This window comes from Zalophus californianus, chromosome 5, assembly GCF_009762305.2.
Source record: "Zalophus californianus isolate mZalCal1 chromosome 5, mZalCal1.pri.v2, whole genome shotgun sequence".
Taxonomy (NCBI): Eukaryota; Metazoa; Chordata; class Mammalia; order Carnivora; family Otariidae; genus Zalophus; species Zalophus californianus.
Genome location: NC_045599.1, coordinates 50,900,661 through 50,926,276, shown reverse-complemented (window position 1 = coordinate 50,926,276; position 25,616 = coordinate 50,900,661). Strand labels below are relative to the sequence as shown.

At 43.3% G+C, this 25,616-nt stretch overlaps 1 protein-coding gene across 4 annotated transcripts in view; it reads right to left on the bottom strand.

Moving 5' to 3' along the window:
- Window positions 1-25,616, bottom strand: part of MAST4 (microtubule associated serine/threonine kinase family member 4) — a 575,892-nt gene that overhangs the window by 6,141 nt on the left and 544,135 nt on the right. For 3 of the 4 annotated variants that reach the window (XM_027604891.2, XM_027604896.2, XM_035727581.1), the window contains 9 exons: window positions 25,058-25,159; window positions 19,509-19,631; window positions 19,195-19,307; window positions 17,285-17,412; window positions 16,718-16,953; window positions 12,533-12,733; window positions 9,961-10,190; window positions 9,290-9,412; window positions 436-572 (listed from right to left, as the gene is read on the bottom strand). In XM_027604891.2, coding sequence (XP_027460692.2) covers window positions 436-572; window positions 9,290-9,412; window positions 9,961-10,190; window positions 12,533-12,733; window positions 16,718-16,953; window positions 17,285-17,412; window positions 19,195-19,307; window positions 19,509-19,631; window positions 25,058-25,159 — 1,393 coding nt within the window. The remainder of the gene's footprint in view (window positions 1-435; window positions 573-9,289; window positions 9,413-9,960; window positions 10,191-12,532; window positions 12,734-16,717; window positions 16,954-17,284; window positions 17,413-19,194; window positions 19,308-19,508; window positions 19,632-25,057; window positions 25,160-25,616) is intronic. The other variant, XM_027604900.2, reaches the window with a different exon arrangement.

The following is a 25,616-nucleotide window of genomic DNA, read 5'->3' as shown; positions in this document are numbered from 1 at the left end:
GATGCTTTAAAGATATAGTTATTTTCAAATATCTGCCATTTAAAAAATATCAATTGTATGTTTTTAGATAATGTAAAGGACATTATTAAATGTAGATTTAATGCTAAAAACTGCCTGAAGATCCAGTGCCTTAAATCCAACTCACTTGAAATGAAGTCTAGACGCTTAAGAAACAGCAAAGGGCTTTTCATGGTACTCGCACAGGAAAAAAAAAGCAATCTGAATTTTTCTATGACGTAACTATGTAAATCTTTTCATTGTGAAAAATAATGCTATTATGAATGTGAACTTCAATGTATAAATATTTGAATCACAGCATGAAATGTCTCACAGAGCAATGGATCTTTCTCACATATAAGTGTTTAAATTAAGTAAGGGTAACTTTCCTCTGACATGGGTATATACCAAACTTGCAAAAATACTGCTGTAACTAACCTTTCTAGACTTTCCTTCTTCTTAGATTTCTTGCTCCGCCTCACCATCCGGCTCTTATAGCTGTTTCTCCTCGCTGGTCCCGTTTTGATTGATGTGTTTTCAAATGGGGTAGTAGTGATTGACACCTTATTTCCACTCTACAAAAAAAGTGGGGTGGTATTAAAGAGAAATTCTGGGAGGAAATAAGATCAGAACTGGGCTAGGAGATTCAAAGACAAAGCTACCTAAAGACATATGTACAAAAGCCTTCCATTCCTAAGTAACCTTTTAAGCAGTGACATTCTGACAGAATACAAAGGGTGGAGGGCAAAATGACAGGTTGCTTTAAGAGGGCAGGCTCTGGACTCCACAGAGGTGAGTTCAAATCCAAGTCCAGTGACTGCAGGAGGTTGCTTCTCCTCTCTACCTCCAACACCTGCACTATCCAACAGCAGAATCTCACGGGGGCTCATGTGAGGATTTCATGGGATGGAGTTAGTAAAGGCTCCAGCACCGAGTGTGACACGTGGAAAGCACTCTATAAATAAGAGTTATTTTCGTCCATATGTATTAAGTATAAATGTGCCCAGGGGCTGTCTGTTCTTGGTTGATTTCTTTTTCTTTTTTCTTTTTGTGTTTTTCCTTTGACCTAGAAATCATAGACTAGCAAAACTGAATGAGACTTTTATTTTTAATTATTTTAAAAGACTCCTTTTCTGTCACCATAAAACTTGTCAGCTTGCAGAACTGGAAAGTTGATGTCAGTGAGTACAAAACAGCCTCTCTTTAACCAGGTCACGCATGGTGAGGTAACTCCTGGTGGCTTTCTGAGCCTTTCACTCAGTGCGGGGACAGGGCTTGCTGGGCAGGCCCTGAGGGTAGAGAGGAGAGTGGAGTCAGAAGCTGGGCCGAGGGGTGCCCAGGGCAAATGGTAGGACTGATCCCCTTCACTCCTGCATCAATGACCTCTTCTTGAATTTCTTAATAACGGGGGGAGAAACATGTCCTTTCAAAATCACAGATGGCCCTGATTACTTCGAAAAGACAAGAAGTATAAGGAGAAGGGTCTTTTAAAAGGCCTAAGCCTGGAAAACACCTAGCAAGTCAGCTCTAAGTGGTACTAAGTGATGGGGGAGTTAAGTATGGTGAGGGCAGGGGACCAAACCAATGAGGATTGACTGCTTTCATGTTAACATCTACTCCCCTGTTCCAGTTTGGGAAATAATACATGACATCATAAGAAGTAATTGTAAAGTGTAAGTAAAAATAAAAATCACTGAGAAACCTATCACTCAGCTAACACTAATAATATTTCAGTATATTTCTTGATCTTTTTTCAGGCATGTATAAATTATGCACATATATGGACATACTTCATAAATAATTTTAATCTTAATCTAATATTTAGCTTTATGTTGTTTTTCCATTTCACATTATATAACTTGAAAAACCTTCCCTGCATCATTGAATGTTCATTAAGAACATAATTTTTATTGGCTGTATAAATAATATTCCAGGAGATGGGTGAATCAAAACTTAACTATTTCCATACTGCTACTGTTTTCTACTTTTCAGTTCTTTTACGAGTCATAAGTATGCTTATCTATAAATCACTGTCCTAATCTCTGTCATTGTCCCTAGATTACATAATTAGAGTCAATGCAGTCAATCAAAGGTTCTTTCCAAACTTTTTATAGACTCTTGGTCCATACTAATACACTATTTTCCAGAAAGTTTATGTCAATATGTATTTTTGTGGGCAGCACATAAATTTTTTTTAAGATTTATTTGAGAAATAGATTGAGAGAGAGAGAGAGAGAGAGAGAGAGAGCAAGGGGAGGGGCAGAGGGAGAGGGACTGAGAATCTTAAGCAGACTCCATGCTGAGCTTGGAAGTCAACAAAAGGGTTGATCTCAGGACTCCATGACCTGAGCCAAAAGCAAGAGTCAGATGCTTAACTGACTGAGCCACCCAGGTGCCCCCATACATACCTTTCTTACCACAGGTTTGTCAGAACTGAATATTAACATTAAACAAATGATCAATTTTATACAAATAAGCTCTATCAAGTTTTAATCTCCGTTCTTTGACGGAGTCTCGTTTATTTTGGTCATTTCTATCTCTTCAGAAGATGGTCTGTCCATGTCTTATATCCACTTTAGAAACAGCAAGTCTTAGTATTTTGACTGATTTTTAGAGTTTTTTGTATATTTAAGACATGAATTCCCACACCTAATGTCCTAATTGTAAAAAAATATTCTAGGGAAACAGGATTCGAGCTGAAACAAAAGGAAAAAAAATCATTCTGAAAGAATAAACTGTATGTTCTACATGCAAATGCCAAAACTTTAAGAATAAACCTTCATCTGATGGTAAAGACTGACACTCTATTTCTTGTTTGAACAGAACATTCAGCTTCTAAGTATGAAAGGCCTACCACTGGAGGTTGTTTGGAATGGGATCTTCTCTTCACAAATTGAGGGAGGTCATGCTAAAATGTGAGTTTGTCCTGCATGCCTTAGGTGAATGAAAAGAGCAACCAAGATGGATGGAGTTCATCTTTCATTGTGGTTCTTTCAACCTTTTTCCATATTCATACATAGATGGGACACAGAGAGCCTTTGTGACCACTGAGGCTGTCCTAGTATTGTGAGTCACTGAACCTGAGTCCAATTCTACCCTTTCTATCATAATTCACCACTGGCCTTCCTATATTTATAAGTGGTTAACAATGTCACATAGGCTTTTTAAAAGCGTATTTTGAGCATTAAAGTGTTTTTCACATATATTCCCTTATTTTATTTTCACCACCATGTCAGGAGGGCTATTTTATTTTTTTACCACCTGGTGAAGTGGGAAAGAATTGTTATCCTTGCATGAAAGATGCGGAAAACAGATTCAGGGACACTGGGTTTTCTTCTTCCCAAGGTCCCAGAGCCCAGTGGAAGAGCCCACTCCTGACCCTCTGCCCCTCATCTCCTGTGCCCACTCGTCATGGGCACAGCACGCTCTGGTCCTCCACCTCTCTTGCTCCCAGCAGAGTACATGGCTTGTACTTAACAGGTGGTGGCGAGGGAACCAGGCATTGGGTTAATATAGGGAATGATCAACGTATCAGACTGTCAAGAAGAAAACGAAGAGATATAAAAATAGCATAAACATTTTAAGAAATAAAAATAAACGATGAACAATCTCATCAGAAAACAGTTATGACCAGGGTTTTTAAATCAGAGCACACCACTGAGCTCTGTACAAATATTCCCTTCCCCTATAAAAACCAAACCCGGTTTTATCTTTCTTGTTTCTATGTATGGCTATTCCAGAAGACAGTTTGCTTGACTTACTGTAAATGCACAGAGATAACTTCCCTAAGGAGGAACTACAGACACAGAAGATATAGAGTGCAAATATTTCACCGGGATCATTAATGACAACGAAAGTGGTAAATGAATGGAAAAATAACTTTTTCGACAATAGGGTAGGAATCATAAAGCCTGCCACCTGGTGGATTCATTGGCTACATGGAGGGCTATCTGAGCTCAGTGCAATTTGTCTTACTTGGTCAGTTCATCCTCAATACATTCTTCTGAAGAACGAGTGAACTCTTCTAAGAGAAATTCTATGGTACTCGTTTAAGAAACAACAAGAAATGGGGCCAGCAGATTGTTAAATGTTCAGTTTGTTCACTTTTACGATAAACCATTTGTATCAGTGTGCATGGTGGGAGGGAAATTACTTTAAGCTGGCTGAACTCAATACAATAGGAGGCTAACCAATCTCTTCCTCTCAATCTGGCTCCGTGTTAGCTTATGGGTGGCCTTGGACACCTTATTGGGGTAGACTATTTGTACATTCCTTTCTCTGTATCACGCACATGGGGAATGCTGCACGTTCTGTAGGCCTATGTCTTTGCTTTTGTTCACATCCTCCGCAATCCAGCCTCAACCATCTTGCACACTCCATCCCATATACAAACCCAGGCTCCTGCCACACTAGTTTACTCATGTACCTCAAGCACTTTGAGCTTTTTTGCCCTTCTGTGTGCACACACCCTCTCTGTTCTGCTGAGACCATCCCACACTCCCTTCACATACGCTAACTCTCCACCCATAACCCCCAGCTCTTCCTCCCTGTCTACCCTAGTTTAAGCTCCCTCTCCTTTGAAATTTGGGCCATATTTACAGTCTGTTCCTTTGACTACAGACTGGTATTGCCACCGTTTTTCCATGTGGCAATCAGAGAACTTCAGGTATAGGGCACTATGGTTGGATTAATGCAAGGCACGGGATCTGATACTACACAGCAGGGTGCAAATCCTTTTCTGCTCCTTCTTAGCAGATAACCTCGGGCTGCTCTGCTTTAATTTCTTCATCTGTAAAGTGGGGACACACTGGGGACACACTGTTATTTATAGCATCTACCTCCTAGGGTGTAAGGATTATAGGAGCTCGTCTACATAAAGCACTCCCTATTACCTATTATTCTTGCGTGTCCTCCGTTGTATGACCTTTCAGGACCTAACACAATGCTGTGCACGTTTTCAGGGCTCAAAGAATTATGTAAGGATGGTAATAATGATCCTATTTGATGGCCTTCATTCTAGTATCTAAAAGTTCCCCAGAGTTCATAGAAAGGAAATTTCTGAAGCACGGGCTGATGAGGAACATATCTCTCTTATGTACTGGGCACTTAAACTAATGCTATCCTGAAAAAGCAACCTGACTGAACTGAGAGTTTCCCAGATTAGAGAGGTAAAGCTGGGCAGGTTATTACGTGCATCAGTATGGACTTCACCCACCACGGCAGTGGGTGGAGAAAGATATTATTGCTTTTGCGAAGTTCTCTAAGAAAGCTACCTGAAAGCCCAATGGAGGTGATTAACTCCTTGTGGCAGGGGAGGGGGAGGCAAAGGTGAAGGAGCACACTTTAAGGGAGTCCCAGAGCCAATGGGGAATTGAACTGGAGAAGCAAAGATTCTACAATTCCATGGATCTAGGATGTGAAGTGACTGCAGACGTAACCTCCCCAGCAGGTTTGCTTGAAAGTTGTAAGAGTAAATGAGACCAAAGGTTGAGGTATTAAATGTGGAAAATGCTTCCTACGTTCACATTCCAAAAGATAAGTGAATACTGTACAAACATTTCTAAACAGACACCTAGCAGCCTCCACCTTTTCCTAAGGGTGCCATGACATTTCATGAAGTAGTTTGCAAGTATAAAACATCAAGGAAACAGTATCCAAGAACACCAAAATAGAGCTACCACCCTGGTGTTCCACGAGCTATGGCATGAGGGAGCTCAGTGCAGATGCTCCTCACTTTACACTTCGTCCCAGAATCGCTGTTTAAATTTGGAAGAAAGCTACATGATTACACAGTTCACTGGGAAGATAATTAAATCCCTTGTATCCTTTTTGTTTCATTACATTGGTTGCTCCTCTCCAGTGCTTCCTTTATGAACCAGAGGCAGGATCCTCTGTTGGCTCTGTGACAGAGATGACACGGCTCTCCAGTACCCTAAGTGTGCGTTTACACAATTTCAGAGACATGCTGGCTAGATCCAGGAACGAAGGTGCTCCGTAACCAGACGAGGACAAAATGTTATAAATGGGATTGGATTCTGCCAAGAGGCCTTGCCAGAGACCTTCAGGAGAAATATATATTCAAATTTCACAGAAGCAGGTTTTAAAATCTTGAATCATATCAAATATAAAACAAATTATGAAAATCATCAAATGTCTCAGCCAAGGAAACAAATGGGTATTTTAATATATATATATATATATATATATATATATATATATATTTCAGTTTATTATTTCTTGTGATTTTATGTGCAGACACACGAAATGATACGAAGATAGGCTGTGGCAGGAGCTATACCACACGTAACAGAACACTGTTACAAAGAAGGCAGAAAGCCGAACTGTGTTACCATTGAAAATCTCTTTGACCAGGATGCCTGAGTGGCTCAGTTGGTTAAGCATCTGCCTTCAGCTCGGGTCATGATCCTGGGGTCCTGGGATCGAGTCCCGCATGGGGCTCCTTGCTCAGTGGGGTGTCTGCTTCTCCCTCTGCCTGCCACTCCCCCTGCTTGTGCTCGCTCTCTCTGACAAATAAATAAATAAAATCTTTTAAAAAAATAAAAAAAAAATCCCTTTGACCCTCTTAAATGCTAATGCCAAGATTTGCAAAAGCTCTAGCAGGATGAATAACAACTAAGAGAACCTCACCTGTAAAACACAGACTTATTATCTAAAACAAAGGGTGAGCTCCTAGAAAAGAGCAAGGAGCATTTTAGAGATAATAACACCTCTGTCTGCCTACCTCTGCGGTGAAAAGGTTTAGATACCGGATATTTGGACAGGGGGTGGGGAGGAGGGAAACCCAAAACAACTTCCCTGGACTCTTCTTCACAGAGGGTCGATCTGTGAGTTAGCAATGGGGCAGGCCTGGACCACAGGAGCAGGTACTGTGAGAGAAACTGCCTGTCAGACTCAGGAGTCTTTACATCCCTTCTAGAATTTTGCCCTGGAGAGCCCAAAGTCATTTCAGGTGACTTTCACAGAGCCAAAGGATCTCCGAATCAGCAACCCTGTTGTGCCTCCTCCCATTTCTTGGACACTTACTACGAGTGAGTTGTTGCGTACCAGGTGGGCAAAGAATATTATCAGGGATAGATGGGGAACGAAACTAAAAAACTCAGGTCTTATTCACCATGTCCTCTGTTTCTGTTCGGTAGCCACACTGCAAAGCGTAGCCTAACGGCAGCCATTTAATGTTGAACAGTGAAGTGAATGGCATATATAGCAAGACGTGAGTCAAAACATAACAAAAGTAGTAGTGTGGTATTTGGCTCCTCCCATGGTAACTCTTGGATAGCAGGCAAAAGAGAACCCCACTGTTCACCTCAATACCACAAACAGTTATTGGGTACCCATCTATATCCCAGGTGTTGGGTAAATGCTGGGATTATGCAGAAAGCTTTAATAGTTAATATCTGCCCTGCAGGGCTCTGTCCGATTTGCTATGTGTTCAGCACGACCTTAGGCTGATTTCCAATGCTGCCTATGGCACTGTGGTGTTCTCTCAATTGAGTCCCATCCCTCCAGCGATCGATACATGCATTTGTGAGAAAGGTGGCTAGTGTTAGGGGAACAACCTGGTGGGTATGAATGACAGCAACGTCAGGCCCCAACCCCTCAGACTTCAGTTTTGAGCCCAAGACCAAAATTTCATTAATAATGTGAATTAATCGATGGCAGTAACTTTCCTACAGTCTGCTACTTCACAATGGACCTTTGAATATGCATGCTATTAACTACTCTCAAAACCTAGGCCAGACCCTTAATTTTTTGAAGAATATACTCCTATTAGCTGTTGGAATGACAGAAAATGAGAAAAGTCATTAAATTGCACTTATTTTTGGAAGGCTTAGCACACCCACATCTTTGTAGTGCCTTCTAGATTTCTAATTTTCTTTCATGTTTCAATTCAATGAAATTTCTCTATGATGTCTCTCCCCACTCCATAGAATATTCTCTCTGAGAGTATGACATTCCTCCCTCTGCTACAGCCCTAAGTTGAACTTTATCTGCTTCCATACATCTCCTACATCTCCCATACTTCTCAAGGGCAAGGACTATACCTTAATTCCTGTGTTATCAACATCTACTACGGCACCGGACTCAGAGCAAGTGTTCTGAAAACAGTCTAAATGCACATTATTTAAAGCTATGGCTCACACCTCTCGTAGAGAAGTCCCTTACAGCCCCTCTGGTGCTCAAAAAGCAAGAGGTCATCCATCCATAAATCTGTTGCTTTGTAAAATAATCCTCCAATTAAAGACTGTATTTCTGATTACAGACTTCTTTTTCTGAACAGATTTAAAATCAAACACAACTTCATCTTTGTTTTACAAGATCCATATTTGGAGCTCTAACTTTATATTCTACAGTCAGCAGGTGACACAGCAAGTAACTCAACAGAAATGAGAGGATCAGTGTAGATTTTCTCTCTCCACTCACGTTCATGCTTCTTGTGGTCTTAACTCTATAGGTTTTATTCAGCTTACATTCAAAATAGAAAATGATTTACGTTCAAATTCATTTGTGTGAGAGGGGAAAGGCCTAATGATTGCTAGCACCCCTTCCCCCATTACTACCTATTTCTTTCATTTACGGTATATGTGTATATTTTCACAATTCTTTTTGCAAAAGATTTATTTGAGAGAGAGTAAGCAAGCGTTAGGGGGGTGGGGGGAGACAGAGAGGGAGAGAGAGAATCTCAAGCAGACTCATCGCTGAGAGCAAAGCCAGATGTGGGGCTCGAGGTCATGACCCTGAGATCACGACCTGAGCTGAAACCAAGTGGGGGAAGCTCAACTGACTGAGCCACCCAGGCACCCCTGTATTCACAATTCCATCTTTCAAAGGAAATCCAACTGTCAGACTGAACCTTCATATCTGACCTCACAGAGTAATACCACTTCATCTTCCATTGCACTAGAATAAAATTTACGTAATGTCCCTGAAGAAAATCACCCTTAGGATTGGTGATTTCCAAACAGATTTTGCTGTGTGGGGTTCACAAAATGAAAAACTCTCGTTACCTGTGACTTAGAATAAAAAGTTAAATTAGGAAGTGATTGGGCAGATATAAGAACTTGGTTTTCACAATATAAATAACCAGAGAATTTACATTCTCTTCTCCTTTATATTAAACCTTAGACTACTGAATACCTTTCTCAGTGATAAGACTGAGTGTGTGTGGGTGTACCATAGAGAAGAACTGTAGAACTTAAGGAGAGAATTCTTGGTACCAGTTGTTTCTGATGACCTGCTTTATCTGTACGGCATGGACATAAAAAGATAATACCTTTAGCAAGAGCTCTATAACTTCCGTGTGGACAAGTCCATGCACCGGTTCTCCATTGATGTGTGTGATCAGATCCCCAGCCTTCAGTCCTGCCTGGCATGCTGGACTTCCTTCTTCTACATTCTAAAGTCCAAGAAGAGAGTATATATTCGTAAGCCAACAAATGGCAACCCTAACAACTGCTGTTTCTTCTGGGAGACTATTCTGAGTTAATCAGCAAATGATCCTAAGCTCCTAAGAGGAAATCAAGAAGGAATGGTTATTATTCCTTTTCTGTCATCATCCTAAAATAGGACCATTCCTTATAAAATTTCAAGTGGGTGAAGAAGGTAGTTTTGTTTTGTTTTGTTTTTAAAAGAGGACCAGGAAAAAATTACATAAAAAGAAAAAGAAAAAAACAAAAAAGAAGGGTGGCAAGAGGACTTTCTTTGACTATTTCCACCAGCTTGCTATGCAGACTGGACAATCGAACATGAAAACTGGGCAGAATTATGAGAAATTACCAGTTTTCGCTAAATTCAATGCCACCCCCTAAAGGGAAAGGGCATGAAACAGGTCCCACATACCAGCTTAACAGAAAAACTGCTTGTAAATAGGCCTCAGCCAGCTTATTCATTCTCCAGGATGCGCGGGAGTGAAAACTAACAAGGATGAGAAGCTGCTGCCCTTACCCAAACAATATGGTGCACCGTATAGATGTCACTGTCTCCCACATACACCCGGATGGCTCGGATGGTGAAACCATAGTTCTTCCCGGAACTGTGGATCACGATGGGCTGATGTGGACTGGCGGAAGCTGCTGAAGAATCTCGGCTGGGAGAGGAATCTCGTGAAGAAGAAGGGTCCGAGGACAGGGAATGGGGGGACATTGGACTTCCCAGTGGAGAAACAGCAAACATATCTGCAACACAGAAGCCAGTCATCAAAGCTGATCCTGACCACACAAACATCCAAGCCGCCAGCCCACACCGCATTAGCCCTGCCATGAGTGGGAGCTTGGCTACCCAAACAAATCCATTCATGTCTAATAAAGAAATAATATAAAAATATTTATATTGCTAATTAGCATGGCTTTCCAAACAGAGCCTATTAAGAAAACTTCAAAAGAGTATTTTAACTCGTTTTTCAATTAATTCTCTGAAGTTATAATTTCTTAATTCCCTACACTAATTAAAATACACACAAAACCTAGCTCCTACCTGGCTGTGATAGTTCTAGTTAGTACGTTTTGTTTTAATTAAAGAAACAAATCAAAGATGCACAAATTTCAAGTAAGCCTTTACACAGAGACAACTGTTTGGCCTATAGTAAGAGATCCTCAGGCTCCAAATCTTGCCCTCAACAACTTGAACATGGTCATTCTCAAACATCCGTGGTCAGGAAAGCAATTTGTCAATGCCCCAGTTGCTTTTTACAGCATTACTGAACTAATACTCAGTAAGTGATTTTGATCAAGCAACAGTGAAAGGTCAATTTCTCTATGAATCACTCCTCATTTCTCTGAGGAGTGACTGTATATATAACTGACTGTCTTCATATGTTCCCTATAATTCTAACGATTCTGAGAGGATAATACAGGTGAAATAGAGAAATCTTAAGAAAAACTTAGTTCACCTTCCACAACACCAATTCTACTCTGTTTTTCTTGTTTCATAAGCAGACACACTTCTAATTTACTGTTGCTGTCCCTGTTGCGTCTGTGTGAATCTAAACAGAGCTTAACTGGTCATGTGAAACTGTGTGTGTGTTTGACAAGAAGAACAATCTACAGAGGATGCTGAGGTTGAAGGGTGAGCCCCGTTGGAGCCACGCCACTAAGCCGCAGGGCTACTGAAGACTCAGCAGGTGCACAGAGTACACTCTGGCCACAGTGAGCTGAAAGTATCTACACTATCACTTCTTCCCAGTCTTAGGTCTGGCCAAAGTAGAGCAAAGCTAAGTGTCTCACTAGTCACGCTCCTTCACTTTGTGACTGCACGTGGCATCTTGGCACTCCTTTGCTGGCTATCTCTTATCTAAATGTCAAAAGACCAAGTGAGGAGACACACACTGGTGGGCAGCAAACTTCTAACCATGCAAGCAGGAACGGGACAGGGTGGACACATGCACACACACATACATCGAAACTGCTGGAAAGCCAAGTCCCCGATCCCTTCCCTCATGACAGTTTCCCTTATTGCCCCAAATTGAACAACTGCCCTACTTGACCAAGAGGTGGGCTTTCTTACCAGCTTTAAAAAGCGGACTTACCTCCCAACTGCAGCTGCCCTGGGGCCACTGCCTTTGGGTCATGAACCGTCATTCAAACTAGGGAGACAGGTATTTGTTTTATAGTACTAAAGAGGATGTCTCCCAGCAAAGAGTATGCTAGAGTGAGCAGTACCCCCAACGTGAGCATTTGTTTCTGTCAAATTTCTTTCTGCACAAACAGGAAATTTTGAAAATATCAACACTTCCTTTTAGACATGGTCTGTATTCTTCCAAATGCAAGCCATCTGCAACAGAATTCAGTTGCCACTTGGGTCCCTGGCTGCCATTTGAGTGTTCAGTCACCAACACTAGCGTGCATATTTCATCTTTTCCAGTGGAATTTCTGTGCACGTAGTGATTTGTGGAGGCAAAACCCAGTTGTGGAAAAATACTGCCAATTCCACAAAACCGTAATTAAGCTCCGTCTTCCAATACAGGGAAGAAAATGGTTTGACTACCAGTAGGAGGAAGCATAGCTCAACAGACAGCGTTGGGAAAAAGTGTAATTTCAGTGCTGTCTGTGACTCTCTGCATCCCCAGAAATGAAAAACTTACGTCCTCCGTGTCTATTTCCTCATTAATTAGATGAGGAAAAACTATACTTAGCTTTCCTACACAGATGCTACAAACAGCTCGGTAAAGTATATAAATGATGCCCAATCTAGGGAAGAAAAATTATTCAGAGGAGGTAAATTTACCACTTCACTTGGGAAGGGGGGAGCAGAAAAGGAAAGAAAACAAATACAAGAAGGCTTTGTGGGAAGGAAGCCTGCCTCATCTCCTGATGCAGAAAGAAGCCAGAAGACACCAGCGACACATGCTGTCTGGGAGCTCCCGGGCTCCTGCAGGGAGAAGCCCCCGGGAGAGCTGTGCTGGGCGGTACCACCGTTACTGCTTCTAGCCATCCTGCATCCCCATCAGCATTCCAAACTGGGGAAGGGGGGGAACACATGCACAAATCACACAATTTCATGCGAGTAGATGTCTCTCTACCTCCTGGGATCATGAGGGACAGAGCACTGGCAGAAAGGGACTTTGTGACCTTCCCCGAGATTTTCTTTTTTTCTGTGCTTTCTAATCGCTGCCGGGCCATGTGAGAAGCGGGTTCACTGGAGGGCTTTGAGGAATTATCTGTACTGTCCACACACTCGCTTCGTCCATTTATCTGATCCAAGTGCTCTGAAAAACTGCCAACTGCACAAAGAAGAAGGGATAAACACGTTCAGGGAAATCTGGGACAGGAGAGGCGGGGAGAGGGGAAGAGAGAGAGAAGGAAGAACACACTGGGAAACGTCCTCCCCTGCGGCTCGCCAGCCCTTATGGTGTCAGGCAAATGTTACAAACACATGGCTGGTCGGAGAAAGGTGCCGTGGAGAAGGAGAGGAAAGGGGCATCCGTTCAGGTGTCACTCTACCTGTCCATGAGTCTGCTCATTCTCAGCCCATGACTCCCCTTACCTAGAGACTCATTCTTTCTAGAATCTCTATCTTACAACCCTTGTAGTGACAACTCCTCCCCCTCGCTTCCAACCCATGGAAGGCCACGCTATGAACCAGCACCACCTTATCAATGCCATGACCGCCCACTGTATACTATGACCATCCTGTGCTATCAGTGATCATCCTTAGCAATGCTGTTAATGATGTGGACAAGGCTGTTTGTGGTAAGCGGACATCACCTCATTTCTTCGTGTAGACTTATGCCTGTGTCACCTCCTACCATCTTCCTAGGACACACCTACACTAAGCTCACGCGTTAATTGAGAGAGGAGTGCCCGAGGTGTCACCTTTGACTTCTCATGCCATCTGCCCCCTTACACTCTCTGCTCCTTGCAAACTCACAGGATGACAAAGCCTATTACCCACTGTGTTACTCAGTGGCTCACTACATCTTCCAGGCTTTTCCTCTTGGCAGTGTGTCATTCGCTCTGTCCTGAAGTTGCCGGACCAGTGGTAAGATCCTTTCCCCTCTAAGCCAGCCGTGCCTTCTTTATTCTTAACCTTAGTAACCCTTAAGAAACACTGGAGGTGTTTTTTTTGTTTCTTGTTTTTAGTTAGAAAATTAGGACTCCCCTCAGGAGAGGATCCGAAGAGAATGTAACCATGCAGGAAGTGACAAAAAAATGGAAAATCACTGATGTCTGTCTGGGCAATGGCACAGACAAAGAGTAAAAGTTTCTGAGCAGAAGTAACATGTGGAGTGCCCCCAGAGAAAAGGTGAACAGCATCCCCTCTTGGTTCTTCCTACTCTTGCTTTTGTAGACTTTCAGTTTTCCTTCTATCTTTTTTTTTTTAAATCACTGATAGTTTATCTTTGTCCCTCCAGAAAAAGCAATGCTTATCTCATTTTGACTTCTAAATGCTGTGTTACAAGCCCCCCGTGCTTTAAAAACCACCAACACGATCATCACCTTAAGCTTTGCAATCCAGGCAGAGAATCCGATACCATTACAAATGATCCTTTGAAAGACCAGCAGGCACATTTTAAAGCACATTGACACTCTTGGCCTAGGGAAGAGTTAGGCTGGATAAGACTTAACTCACATTTCTGTTCTGCTGCTGAATGTACCACTCAATTGAATGTACCACTCAAGTCTGGCCTTTGTGCACAGAGTGGGCACCTGCCCTAGAGATGGGGTCCTTGCTGAGGGCAGCTGGGATTTGGGAGAGTGCTGTGGGTGCGGGAAAAGATTCAGACTTCCATGTGACACCCACGTGACCTACAGAGGAAGACAATCCTAAGGGAAGTATCAGCAGCCTTCCGGCTCCCATCCACCCAACTCAACCTCACTCAAGTCCATCTACTCTGTGCTCTCTAAACAAAGAAATCAACAGCTCAAGGACTTGATAAAAACTGCGTCACAAATCAAACACCTCATCTCGAAAACCTTGAGCTTCCTTTTGGGTAAGTTACATGCTCTTCTTGCTAATCCAGGTGGGTGGGACCCTTGACAAGTGCAAAATGAAGAGCTGATTCTCTTCACAACGAATAATGGGTTTACTCAAGCACTACACCTAAGACTTCAGGACTTTTACTTTTCACCGATTCAAAAGCAATGTAGTCACGAAGAAAGAGAAAGAGGTATAAAGCTGTACTTCCCTAAATACCCGAATGTGACTATATGGTATTCTTCTCTAGCATCCCTCTCTCTTGCCTCCACCACCTCATTTCATAGCCCGGGATATAAGCGTGCATTTCTGTTCTGCCAATGGTGGATAATGTCACCTTAATGTTCTGTAAATGTCAAGGGTTTTCTTTTTGATGGTGGAGCAATATAAAAATCAACAAATTTAATTTTACTACAGTCACGGTTTTCAGATTTCCTAATTACCCTTGGCCATGAGCAGATCAGCTCATCTCTCTATTCTGTACAGCCCCCAAGGTCTTTGATTATTTTTAGTCTGTGTATGGGGGAGACACAAAGGTGGTTTGAATCAATTAATCAAAATGCATGGCAGGACCTAAGCAGTTTTTTTTTTTTTTTTTAAATTATGAAAGTAATCAATCAACTGCTTAGATACCATTTCCCTCCCTTTCCCTACGACACTGCTGATGGGGACCAGGGCATGGAGACTAAGTGATCCATCGTATTAAGAAAAAATTTTAAATGGAGCTAAGTATACTCTATTCAGAGCATGATCATAAACTAGGAGACAGAGACCTTAGTAACCAGAAATATAAAATATTGAGATAATTCCATTTGACTTGACTACCAAGATGAACTAAAAATAATTAAGAATCTTGGACCACTAGGTTGTGTCTACACTACTTCTACGTTGCTACTCTCTTGGCTTTATAAAAAGGTAAGGATAAGGGGAATTATCCTACATGGCAACAGAACTGAGGGGAAGAGGGAGGAAGAAAAAAAAACAAACCCACATTATTTTTCCCCATGATAAACTAGAAGCACATGTGAAGCTCCACAGAAGCAAACTTTTCAGCAAGGCTGAAATAAACCTAGCCTGTAAAATGTGTTTTCTTGAAATGATCTTAAAGAGAGTTATGCTGTGAATATTCAGTTAAAAAAATGTTCATAAAAATTCTTGGAATTATTCATGGTTATCAATATAGCATATTGAATATAGCTTAATGAAAACATTTATCATAGCAACCCTAACCCATATCCATGTTTCTTTCTTTTTTAAAAAAAAAAAGCATAAATGCACACTGCTCTGTAGAAGGATATGCTGTGCCAAAAAAAAAAAAAAAAAAGTTGTAAACCAAGTAATATTTTAAGTGCGCTTGGTTTGGTCTGAGAGAAATGCAAGTTGGATCATCTAATGACACATTAAGCCTTTTAAAATACTTTGAAGATACTGTCTCTGCTGTCAGGAAGGTTGTCACACAAAAGTGACACTATAAACGTGCTCTCCAAGAAAAGCCCAATCCCCTTGATTGCCTCACCACCACTGAGGGACGTGTGGGAAGTTTCTGTGTCCAGTTACCCAGAGACTGGGACAGTAACGTGTGTCTGCAGTGGAGTCTTCATATGCACATGGAATACCAATTTGAATTGTGTTGGTATTTCTCACTCTCTCCTCCCCTCTTAGTCCTAGATGCACGGAGATCATCGGGGAATCCCCCAGAATAAGCATCTTGCTGCACTAAGAGGCTGGTGTGGATATCTACAGAAGTTATCTGGCACAACATGGCCCCATAACAGAAACCAGCTCCTTCAAAGAAACCACCACCCATTTCAACACCGGGAGGAAAGCTAGCTTTATACTGTACCTTATGGGGGACGAGAGCCATCTTTTGAGGGTAATTTTGAGCACATCGCTGTCTGATACAGTTCCTTACTCCTAACTTTGACTTAGACACAACTGTGGGAGACCTGCTTTTGCATCAACAACAGAGAACACCACACGGTCCTTAGTGAGTTCTGCCTGCCATCCGAGAATCCCACCGAGGCCCAGCAGTGAAAGCGAACTGGCTCTTGCGTCAAATTGAATTGAGGGGGGTTTGCTCTATGGCCACGTGGCCAGGAGGCGTGACCTCAGTTCGTAAGAGCTGACCCCCCAAGTCCTAGACGTGGGGCCGTGGAGGGAGCAGAGCCGCACCAAACAGCCGCTGTCACTGCCTAGTGAGGCCAGCCTGGGATTCCCAACACCGGCCATCACTTCTCAAGGTGGCGGATGGAGAACGGGTGGACAGCAGGCTGCACGCCCAGGCTCTTACCCGACAGCGTGGAGCTGCTGATGGTGCTAGCGGGCGTGGAGACCTCGGGCTCCTCCTGAGCACTCTCTGCAGGAGGAAGGGCTGGCTTTTCTGGCTCCTCCGGCAGGTCTCTGGGGCAGGGGGCAGCCTCATCTTTCTCTGCCTCTGTTGAAATAGCCAGTTTGGGAAGTGGGCCAGAACTGAGTTTATGTCTGTTGCTTTCAGTATCTGAAGAGTTGGATGTGGATAACTGTTGCCTTAATTAAAAACAAAACAAAGTCATGTATGCATACACACTAGGAAATTGCATTCAAGGAGACTCTGGGAAGCAATGAAGTAAAAATGGAACTGAGGTAAGCCTAACCAACGCACGTCTAGTGCAGTGGTTCTTACAGCATCCCCTGGAACTTAGGACAAAGGCACATTCTCGGCCTCCATCCCCGATTGAGCGGAGCAGACAGGATGGGACAGGCCCAGCCATCTGTGTTCTCACAGGGTTTCCAGGAGATTCCGATGCTCCCTCAGGCTGAAGAACCACTGCGCTAGCAGCGACCGCTTACGACCTCTCTTAACAGGTGTTTCACATACATTTCGGAATATTCCGAACTCCAGCTGAATGTTTCTGTGGACGGCAATGCTGTGCTTTTCGTTTTGTCTCCGGGGTCTTCCTTCTCTTCTCCGGAATTCTGAGTTATTCGGTCTATGCTGCTGAAAACCTGCGAGGCGAAGCATTGGCGTTTATTATCAGCTTCTCGAAAGAGTTTGTCAGAAAAAACCTCAAACCTTGGGAGAAAAGTCTGAGAGCATGACCAAAGTTTCAACTGGGACTCTGTATTCAGAAGGTACTTTCCGACACTGTTTACTTGAGTTCTGAGATGAATGGTCCGTGTATCTATTTTTTTCTCCCTGGAGCGGGGAAGCTACGAATTCATCACCTGCTTGCCCTAGCTCGTTATGGACTTTGCATCTGCAAACACAGTCCACAGATGCTTTGGGGTTTCTAAGCCCCAGGATCAATGCACATCGTAGATGACTCTTTAACCATGAAGTCTATCAGAAAAAAGAAAGTCACAGAGAAAAATATTTAATGGCCATCAGTCAGGAGTGGAAAGGAGAGAAATGAATTGGAATTGGGTGCAAAGAGAAGAATAAATTACCTCTTTCAAGACATGTGTGTGTGGGGAGGCAGTGCATATTTGGTTCTGAGTCAGAGGTGTTTGTTTGGCTTATAAATCACATACACAGATGGGCAGCTTCCTATGATGGGACTGGTGTTTCTGAAGGGGATCAGAGCTTGGGCAGAGATCTTAGATCTCCCTTAGATCTCTGCTGTCCCACAGGAAAGATGGAAAGAAAAATTGGGAGCGGAGAGCCCAGGGCAGGAAGCACTCCCCACCGTCTAACACAGCCCCTTGCTGCTCTTGTGGGAGTGGCCCTTAAATGGCCTGTCATCTACTGCGGTGAGGCCCACGGTGGCTAACGAACAGGAGACAGTGGGAAGGAAACAGAGTTCAGGGCCCCTCTTGGATGGGCCAGAGCACACGCACGGGGGAAAGCCTGTCCTCAGCTTCAGTCCTGGCTCTGGGCGGGCCGGCCAGCAGCCCCTCTAGGCATACCCCACCTCTCCATGGCCTTCCCTTAAACAGTGAGGGCAGCGCCGGCCCATCTGCAGACGTGCTCTATCTAGTGGTCACGTACAAAAAGGTACGGAACACTACAGAAGAGCTGAACAATCATCAAGCAAAATGCCATGGCAACAGGTAATGCATAGCTACTGAAAATAGAAAAAAGGGAGGAAGGGGGCCCTCCATGTTCCTTTCCATTTTCCTAGGGCCCTGCCCAGTTTCAGGACTGTCCGGTTTCTTTGTGAATTTTTTCATCTTACCGCTATCAGTAAAAAGCATCATTCTCAGACATCGATTTTATTTTCTTCTCCCATTTCCAAATTTCTAGCTTGGCTTCCTCCGGCCTCTGTCATGTAACTTACATTTTCTATTACTGGCTACAAGACTTTCTCATTCCATAGCAACTATCCCCAAGGGTCCTAGCTGATGTCAAGGACTCCCGACTGCTCCCTTGTATTGTATTCTGTGTGATACTAGGTGGAGGCTGTGCACACAAGGACTCAAGCTCAATGTTCTTTATTAGAAGATCAGAGAAATGGGGGACTCCTCCACAGCCTGGCACTGAACTAGACTCCGTCCTGCAGGGTGAGGTCAGTATATATATGGCTATCGTGTTCTACGAAGACAGCACTACGAGTCCAAGTCTGGGCCACTCATTGGTGGAGAGTGAAACAAGCAGGTAGGGACTCTGGATTATCAAGATGGTGGGGTCACTTCCGAAACTCAAAGGAATTTTATGTACAGGAGACCCCAAGCCCCAAAACACTGTGGGTGGTTTTTAGGATCTTGTCCAGCTACTTAGGCATGCCTACTATCTGGCCGGAGGGAGATTCTCTGGAGAGACCCTGCATGTTTATGCCCCATTTCACTTACTTTGGAAAACCTGTGTGAACAGGAGGAAAACTGCCTTATTTCCACATTAAAGTCTTCATCGTTCGTGTCATCTTCTTCCTCCGTCTCCATGTGATGATACTTCTCTGATCGAGCTGCAGAGAAAGTTTGGGAACAGTTCCAATTACTCTGAATTTCAGCTTTTAATTTAGATATATTAATTAGGAGCTTCTATATCAAAGCAGCCTTATGTGTAAGAACTCACAGGTTCAAGACTGGAAGGTTCTATCCTAAGTGGAGATAATTTTCTACAAAGTAAAGGTCAAACAATGTTTTATGTCAGAGAATTCACGTACTATCAAAATAACTTGTGTCATCCTCGGATTCCAGTTGGGGAATAAATTCTGCCTTCTGTCTCAGCAAACTGTTCCAGTCTAAAGAACGGAAGAATCGATGCTGTTTGACTTCGTAGGCACCACCTTGGGGCGGGGAGGGAGGGAAAGGACAGAGGGGAAGATGTTAAACTGCCCTCCAAGCAAACTTTTAAGAACAACCCCCATGCCCCCAATCTATCAGTAGAGAAATAAAGAAATCATGGAAATCTTACTTTTTTATTCAACAACCAACGCCCCCCCAAAAAAATTTCTTCCCCATAATTTATCAGCAGAGGATTTGATTATGCTAACAGCAGTTGCTACGGCACACTTTTTCTTTGTTAATTTTTCCATGACTTCCTCCATTTTTCAAAGGTTAATGATGCAGCCACTTAAAATCACATTAGGCCGAACCTGGGGACGTGGACGCACATTGGCCCAAAGCAGACTCGTTCATTACAAAACCAAAGAAATTCTAACAAGGCGCAAAATGTGTTCACAGCAATATTTCCTCTGGAGGCAAGGTTAATAAAGATGAATATTTCCTGAATAGTATATAATGGTTTCCATTCAATTTTACTGGATTGCTCGTTAACATAGGTAGGACTTTGATTCTGTGGATTACAGATTCTTATGTAAGAAACTGGCAAACCTATTTGATAGATTTATAAAGCATAGGATGAAAATCAGTCACAGTTCTTAAGTTTTCGGCGTTTTTTTTGCCAAGTCAGCATGACTATGCAATTCGGCAAAAATTTTTTTTAATTCATAGTTTTATTATTTTTAAAAAGTATTTCTTTTTAAAAAAAAATATTATTTGAGAGAGAGAGAGACCATAAACCAGGCAGAGAGGGAGAGGGAGAAGCAGACTCCCCACTGAGCAGGGATCCCCATGTGGGACTCGATCCCGGGACTCTGGGGTCATGACCTGAGCTGAAAGCAGACACTTAATCGAATGAGCCACCCAGGCGCCCCTCAGTTCATAATTTTAAAGAAGGATTTGGAAGGGCAAATCCCATCAAAATATCACACCCTACCCCAGGAAAGAGAAGAGGGCCCACATGTTATACGGTCGTAGCATGAACATCAGTCCCCTGCCTGCTCCCCCTCCAAAAAAAACTGCTAAGGAGGGAGAGAAGGAAGAATCTATCCTGAAAAAACACCAGGAAGAGAAATTTCACACAAGACTAATAGAGGCTCTAATCGCTTCCCTGCCAGGAGACGCCCCGTAGGGGTGACGTAAATGCCTCTTTCATGTACTTGTTGTCATGCTTCCCACCCTGTCCTCAGTGTAGTACGAAGAAAGGGGATGAGAAATGCAAAGTGAAGGAGAAATGGGTCTGGGTGTTGGGGTGGGGGAGCTGTCTGCGTGGTCCAGAGACGTGGCTGTGTCCCCATCAGACTGCTCTAGTGCAGGGGGCAGGTCGGAGCCCCAAACCCTACCAGGACGAATGAGTGTATGGAGAACAATGGAGAGAAAAGAGCAAAGTGGGAAAATCACCCCAAGAAAAGGAGAAGAGATTCTTCGTTACTAAGCATTTGATGAGAATCTTTGTCCAGGATCGTGCACGGGCATTCTCTGTGTTTCCAGCACAACAGCAAAGTCTGACAGTGGTCACAGCGGCAGCAGTGCTAGCCAGCTCCGAGAGGAAGGCTGACTTGGACAAGGATTGCACTACATGCTAGAGGCATCTAGTTTCCTTTCATGAAATCACTGAGAGCAACCCCGCAAAGTAGGCATTCTGTCAACTCCATGTGTGGATGGGGAAACGAAGCATAAGCAATCAAGCATACTGAACCGCGAGCACCTGTTAAGTACAATTTGGAGAGGTTGAGCTGAAGTCTGTTTAAAAAGGGCCAGGCCCATCCTTGGTGTCACAGTGCCAACACGCCCACACAAAGCTGCCAGACACACTCTCTTCCAGCGTTCTTAGCTCAGAGAAGCTGAAAGATCTTAAGCATCTATCCAGCTCCCTCACTGTGCCGATGACACTGAGGTCCACAGGGTCAAGCCCTACCGAGTGGCACACCACACACCACGCTGCAGGACCCTCGCTTCTGCTGCTGTTCATGGGGACACACCAATGACAGCTGAGACTCTGAGGTCGCTCAGCTTTACTCAGAGAAGTGCAGTTCTCTAGATCCAAGGGCTCACAGGGCACTTCCAGACCGTAGCAGCGGGAGGGTTTGGGTTTTCATTCCCCCACCCGCCACTCTTTGGAACCCAAGTCATGGAGAACATTCACTTCATCTCTGTGGATGATGATAAGTGGGTCCTCCCCACAGAGTCACAGCCCATGGGTGACCCAGCTCACACTTCTCACCCTTTGGCCTTCGTGCTCTGCCCCCCGCCCCCCCCCCCCCCACACCGAGAAGAGGCTCCCTGACCACGGAATCCTGTTTCTCACGCACTTTGGCCGAGATGGGGAACAAAAAAATTAAAAGGACACACTGGGGAGAAATGACCTCTGGGCTAAACCACTAGGGCAACGCGGATGATGGCATTACGAGCCCTATACAAATGATCGGGCACAGGAACTCAGGCAGGTGACAGTGCTCAGTGCAAGAATTCACCATGCAGGGAAGGAAAGGGAACGGATTATGTCTGGAGCTCTTGTGATGCACTATGTTAATGTACTCTGTAGCTTCATGACCATGTTTGCATTCAGTCCTTGCAATCATCCTGAGAGCGGTATAATAACATGCCCATTTTCCTAGATCAGGAAACTGTGACCCAGGTCACGAAGAAACTACTCTGTATCTCCCAGCTGGTACCCAGGTGGGAGTCAGTCACCTCTGAGCAGCTATAAAGTCCAATACACCAGGCTGCCACTCAATACTTCACAAGTTCAGAAGTCTAATTCAAGTAGGACAAGTTTCCAAATTTTAAGTTATGCTTCACACTAATGTTCTCCCTCTTGAGTTTTTCTCTCCTTTCATTGAAGTTTCTTAAACATCCATTATGTTCTTCACACCCCTCTTCTCAGCCTCTCTAGTCTCTCGGGCAAATGTGAATTCACACATTTTCACGGTGCATTATTTTGCCCGCTCAATATGCATTAAATCCAAAATGCTGTCATTGGGAGCAGCATGACAGGCCTGCGGGATTCTCAGTCTCATTCTCCGGGCCCTACTGGGATCTGTCACGTTGGACCTGCCTGTTTGGCAAGTACTTTCTGAAAATGCTAAAAGCTTGGGCAGGGCCTTTTAAATGTCTTTTTTGAGCTCCTGCTAGGAGATTCGCGTCTCTAATTGTCAAGCCCTGAAAAGAACACAAGTAGCAGTCAGGGAGAAAATGTACAGACAGATAACTCACAGCCTATAACATAGAAACATGGGTGTGCTGACCAGCATCAGAGCCCCGTTTTGTTGAAGTCAAGCCCAGTCAAGATTCCAAGCATTCTCAGAGGAGGGAAACAGGCAGAAGACTCAGTGGGAAAACTCTCCAAACTGACCCAAGAACACTGAAGAGAAGCAGGCTCTTGGGAAGGCATGTTACAATTCTATTGTTATCTTCGGTCACATCTCAGGACAACGCTTCCCCAGGGCAGCTGAGTAGGACATATACATTGATATTTGTGTTGTTGCAGGACAAGCTGAAAATCAGTCTTCAAAACTCTACCCCATTCAGAGTGTGACACAGATTCTTTGACCGCTACTCCTATCTCTGGGGCCAGAAAGCAAATGTGACTGCAGGTCACAGCCGGCAGGGAGTAACAACTTTGCTAGTCGCTTCAGACGAAAGGAACACCAAATAGGAGGGGAAGGAATATATTCTGTTCAAAGAGTTCAGTCAGCTCAAAGGTAGGGGCACCACCACCATTTCTGGAACTCAGACGTCTATAGGGGAAAGCACAAGATTATGCAGGCAGGAAATAAAAATGACAGTACCAGTGGAAGCAGTGTCCCACCTGGTTCTAAGAGCCAGACTGGGTGATCTTTTGTCCTCATGGAAACCCTGTGAGGCAGTACTTCTCTAAGCTCCATTTTACAGATGAGGAAATGAGGCACAGAAAGGGAAGCATCCTGCCCACAATCACACAGCAGAGATTTTAAACTCAGGCGATCTGACTGTGGAGTTTGTGCCCTTAATTTCCACTTATATTGCCTCTCCTAGCCGAAGGCCCACTCATCCACTGCAAAAGGCATACAGGCACATGGCACTCCAGGAAGAGGCTCAACTCAAAAAAGTTTTCCCGAGTGAGCCTGAAGTTTCAATCTTCTTTGATATGCTAATGCAGTCAATGAGATTTTTCTGTACAAAGCCAAAGAGTAAATACTTTAGGCTTTGTGGGCCAGTTTGGGGACTCAACTCTGCCACCGAACCATGAAAGGCAGCTACAGACAATGTGTATGAATGGCACGGCTGTATTTCAATAAAACTTTATTTACAAGGTAAGAATATGGCCTATGGGTTTCAATGCATCATCGTCAACTCTAGGAGCACAGCATACTTAAGCAAGAATGGAGCCCTCCCACTGGGGGGAGCTGTGGGCAAACATGGAGAGTAACATGTGTATTTGAAGCTGTTGCAAATTATCTTCGTCTAGGAAAAACTGAGGGAGAGAATGATTTGTTCAGTATTTTCAGATATTTCTATTACAATGAAGTAGAATGAAACAGCTAAGATTAAATACTCCATCAAGTCAACAATTTTCACTGCGTAAAATTATGGATACTATCTACAATGTATACGTGTGTGTGTGTGTTGTGTTTATATTTAATATTTAGTCCCATCTAGATAAATTCATATACTGAGGTAGACTGGGACTCGATACTGGGATCTCTGTGTCTATTCAGAATACAAGAGAAGCAAGAGGAGGAGCAGAAAAAAAAAAAAAAAAAACTGTAAGTAGAACAGTTGAAGGGGAAAATAATCAGCAAGAAATTATCTTGAAATTATTTCCTTAATCTTGAAAGCCAACGGTTTTAATCCTCTTTCTTGGGCTATGGTGCTGATCACCATGATGAGACAGCATAGTTCAACCCCAGACACTCATTTCTAGTAATTAATTAGTTCAAGTACTGATAACCCATTTCAAAGCCTCTAGATAGTAATGGGCTGGGTCAAATCTTGCTGGGAGGGAGGGAGGGAGGGAGGGAGGGAGAGAGAGAGAGAGAGAGAGAGAGAGAGAGAGAGAGAGAGAGAGAGAGAGAGAGAGAGAGTCTATACCCAAACAAAAAAGCTTCACATCTTAAATCCTCTGTTTTTAATTTATTTAAGATGCATGTTTTTCAGGATAGAAGAATTATACTGTGCTCAAACAAATTGAGAATGACTTTTGCTTTGCAAAAAAACAAGAAAAAAAAAATCAAAGACAACCAACCACCAACCCTCCTAGTGTACATACTGCTCTGAATCAGAAAAAAAGTCTAAAATATTATTGTTATGATGTATTGTAGTCATGTCCTACATCAACCAACAGATGTTTCTTATGCCAAAAACACAAAACACAAACAAAAACCTCTGAGTGCTCCACAAAGGCATTATTTTTTGTGTATTAGCAAAATTAAAACATATGTGCTCTAACCTGTTCCCAGTCTCTCCAGGGGATTCTGCCTAAGAAGCAAGGTAATCAGATCCTGGGCGTCAGGGGGTGGTGCCTCATCCTTTTCTGGCCAGTTGATCTCATCTAGAAGGGAGACATGTCATTTACAACTTTATTGCTCAAATGGCAGTCCAGGTCCCAACAGCCTAGAGGTTGCCTGGGAGTTTGTTACAGAAACAGAACTTCAGGCTCCATCCCAGACTGAATGAGAATCTGCATTTTAGTAGGATTGTCAGTTGATTCCTGGGCCCAGTCAAGTTTGAGAAGCATTGTTTCACCAGACATGAACCAGCACAGCTTACAACAAGGCAGGGAGAAAACATTTCGATAAGCAGTACCTTCCATTTGCTTTTTTGATTCTTTGTATTTTTTTTTTCTTTTTGGCAGACTTGGCTCAAAACAGATTATTCCTTCTAGTTATTAAGAGGACTTAATATGGTGAAAACTCTTAACACCTGTGTTTTAGACGTCCCCCTTCCAGGGAATCAAGAGAGTAAGATTTTTCTTTCCTACTATCCTCAAATGTGAATTTGGCCCCAGC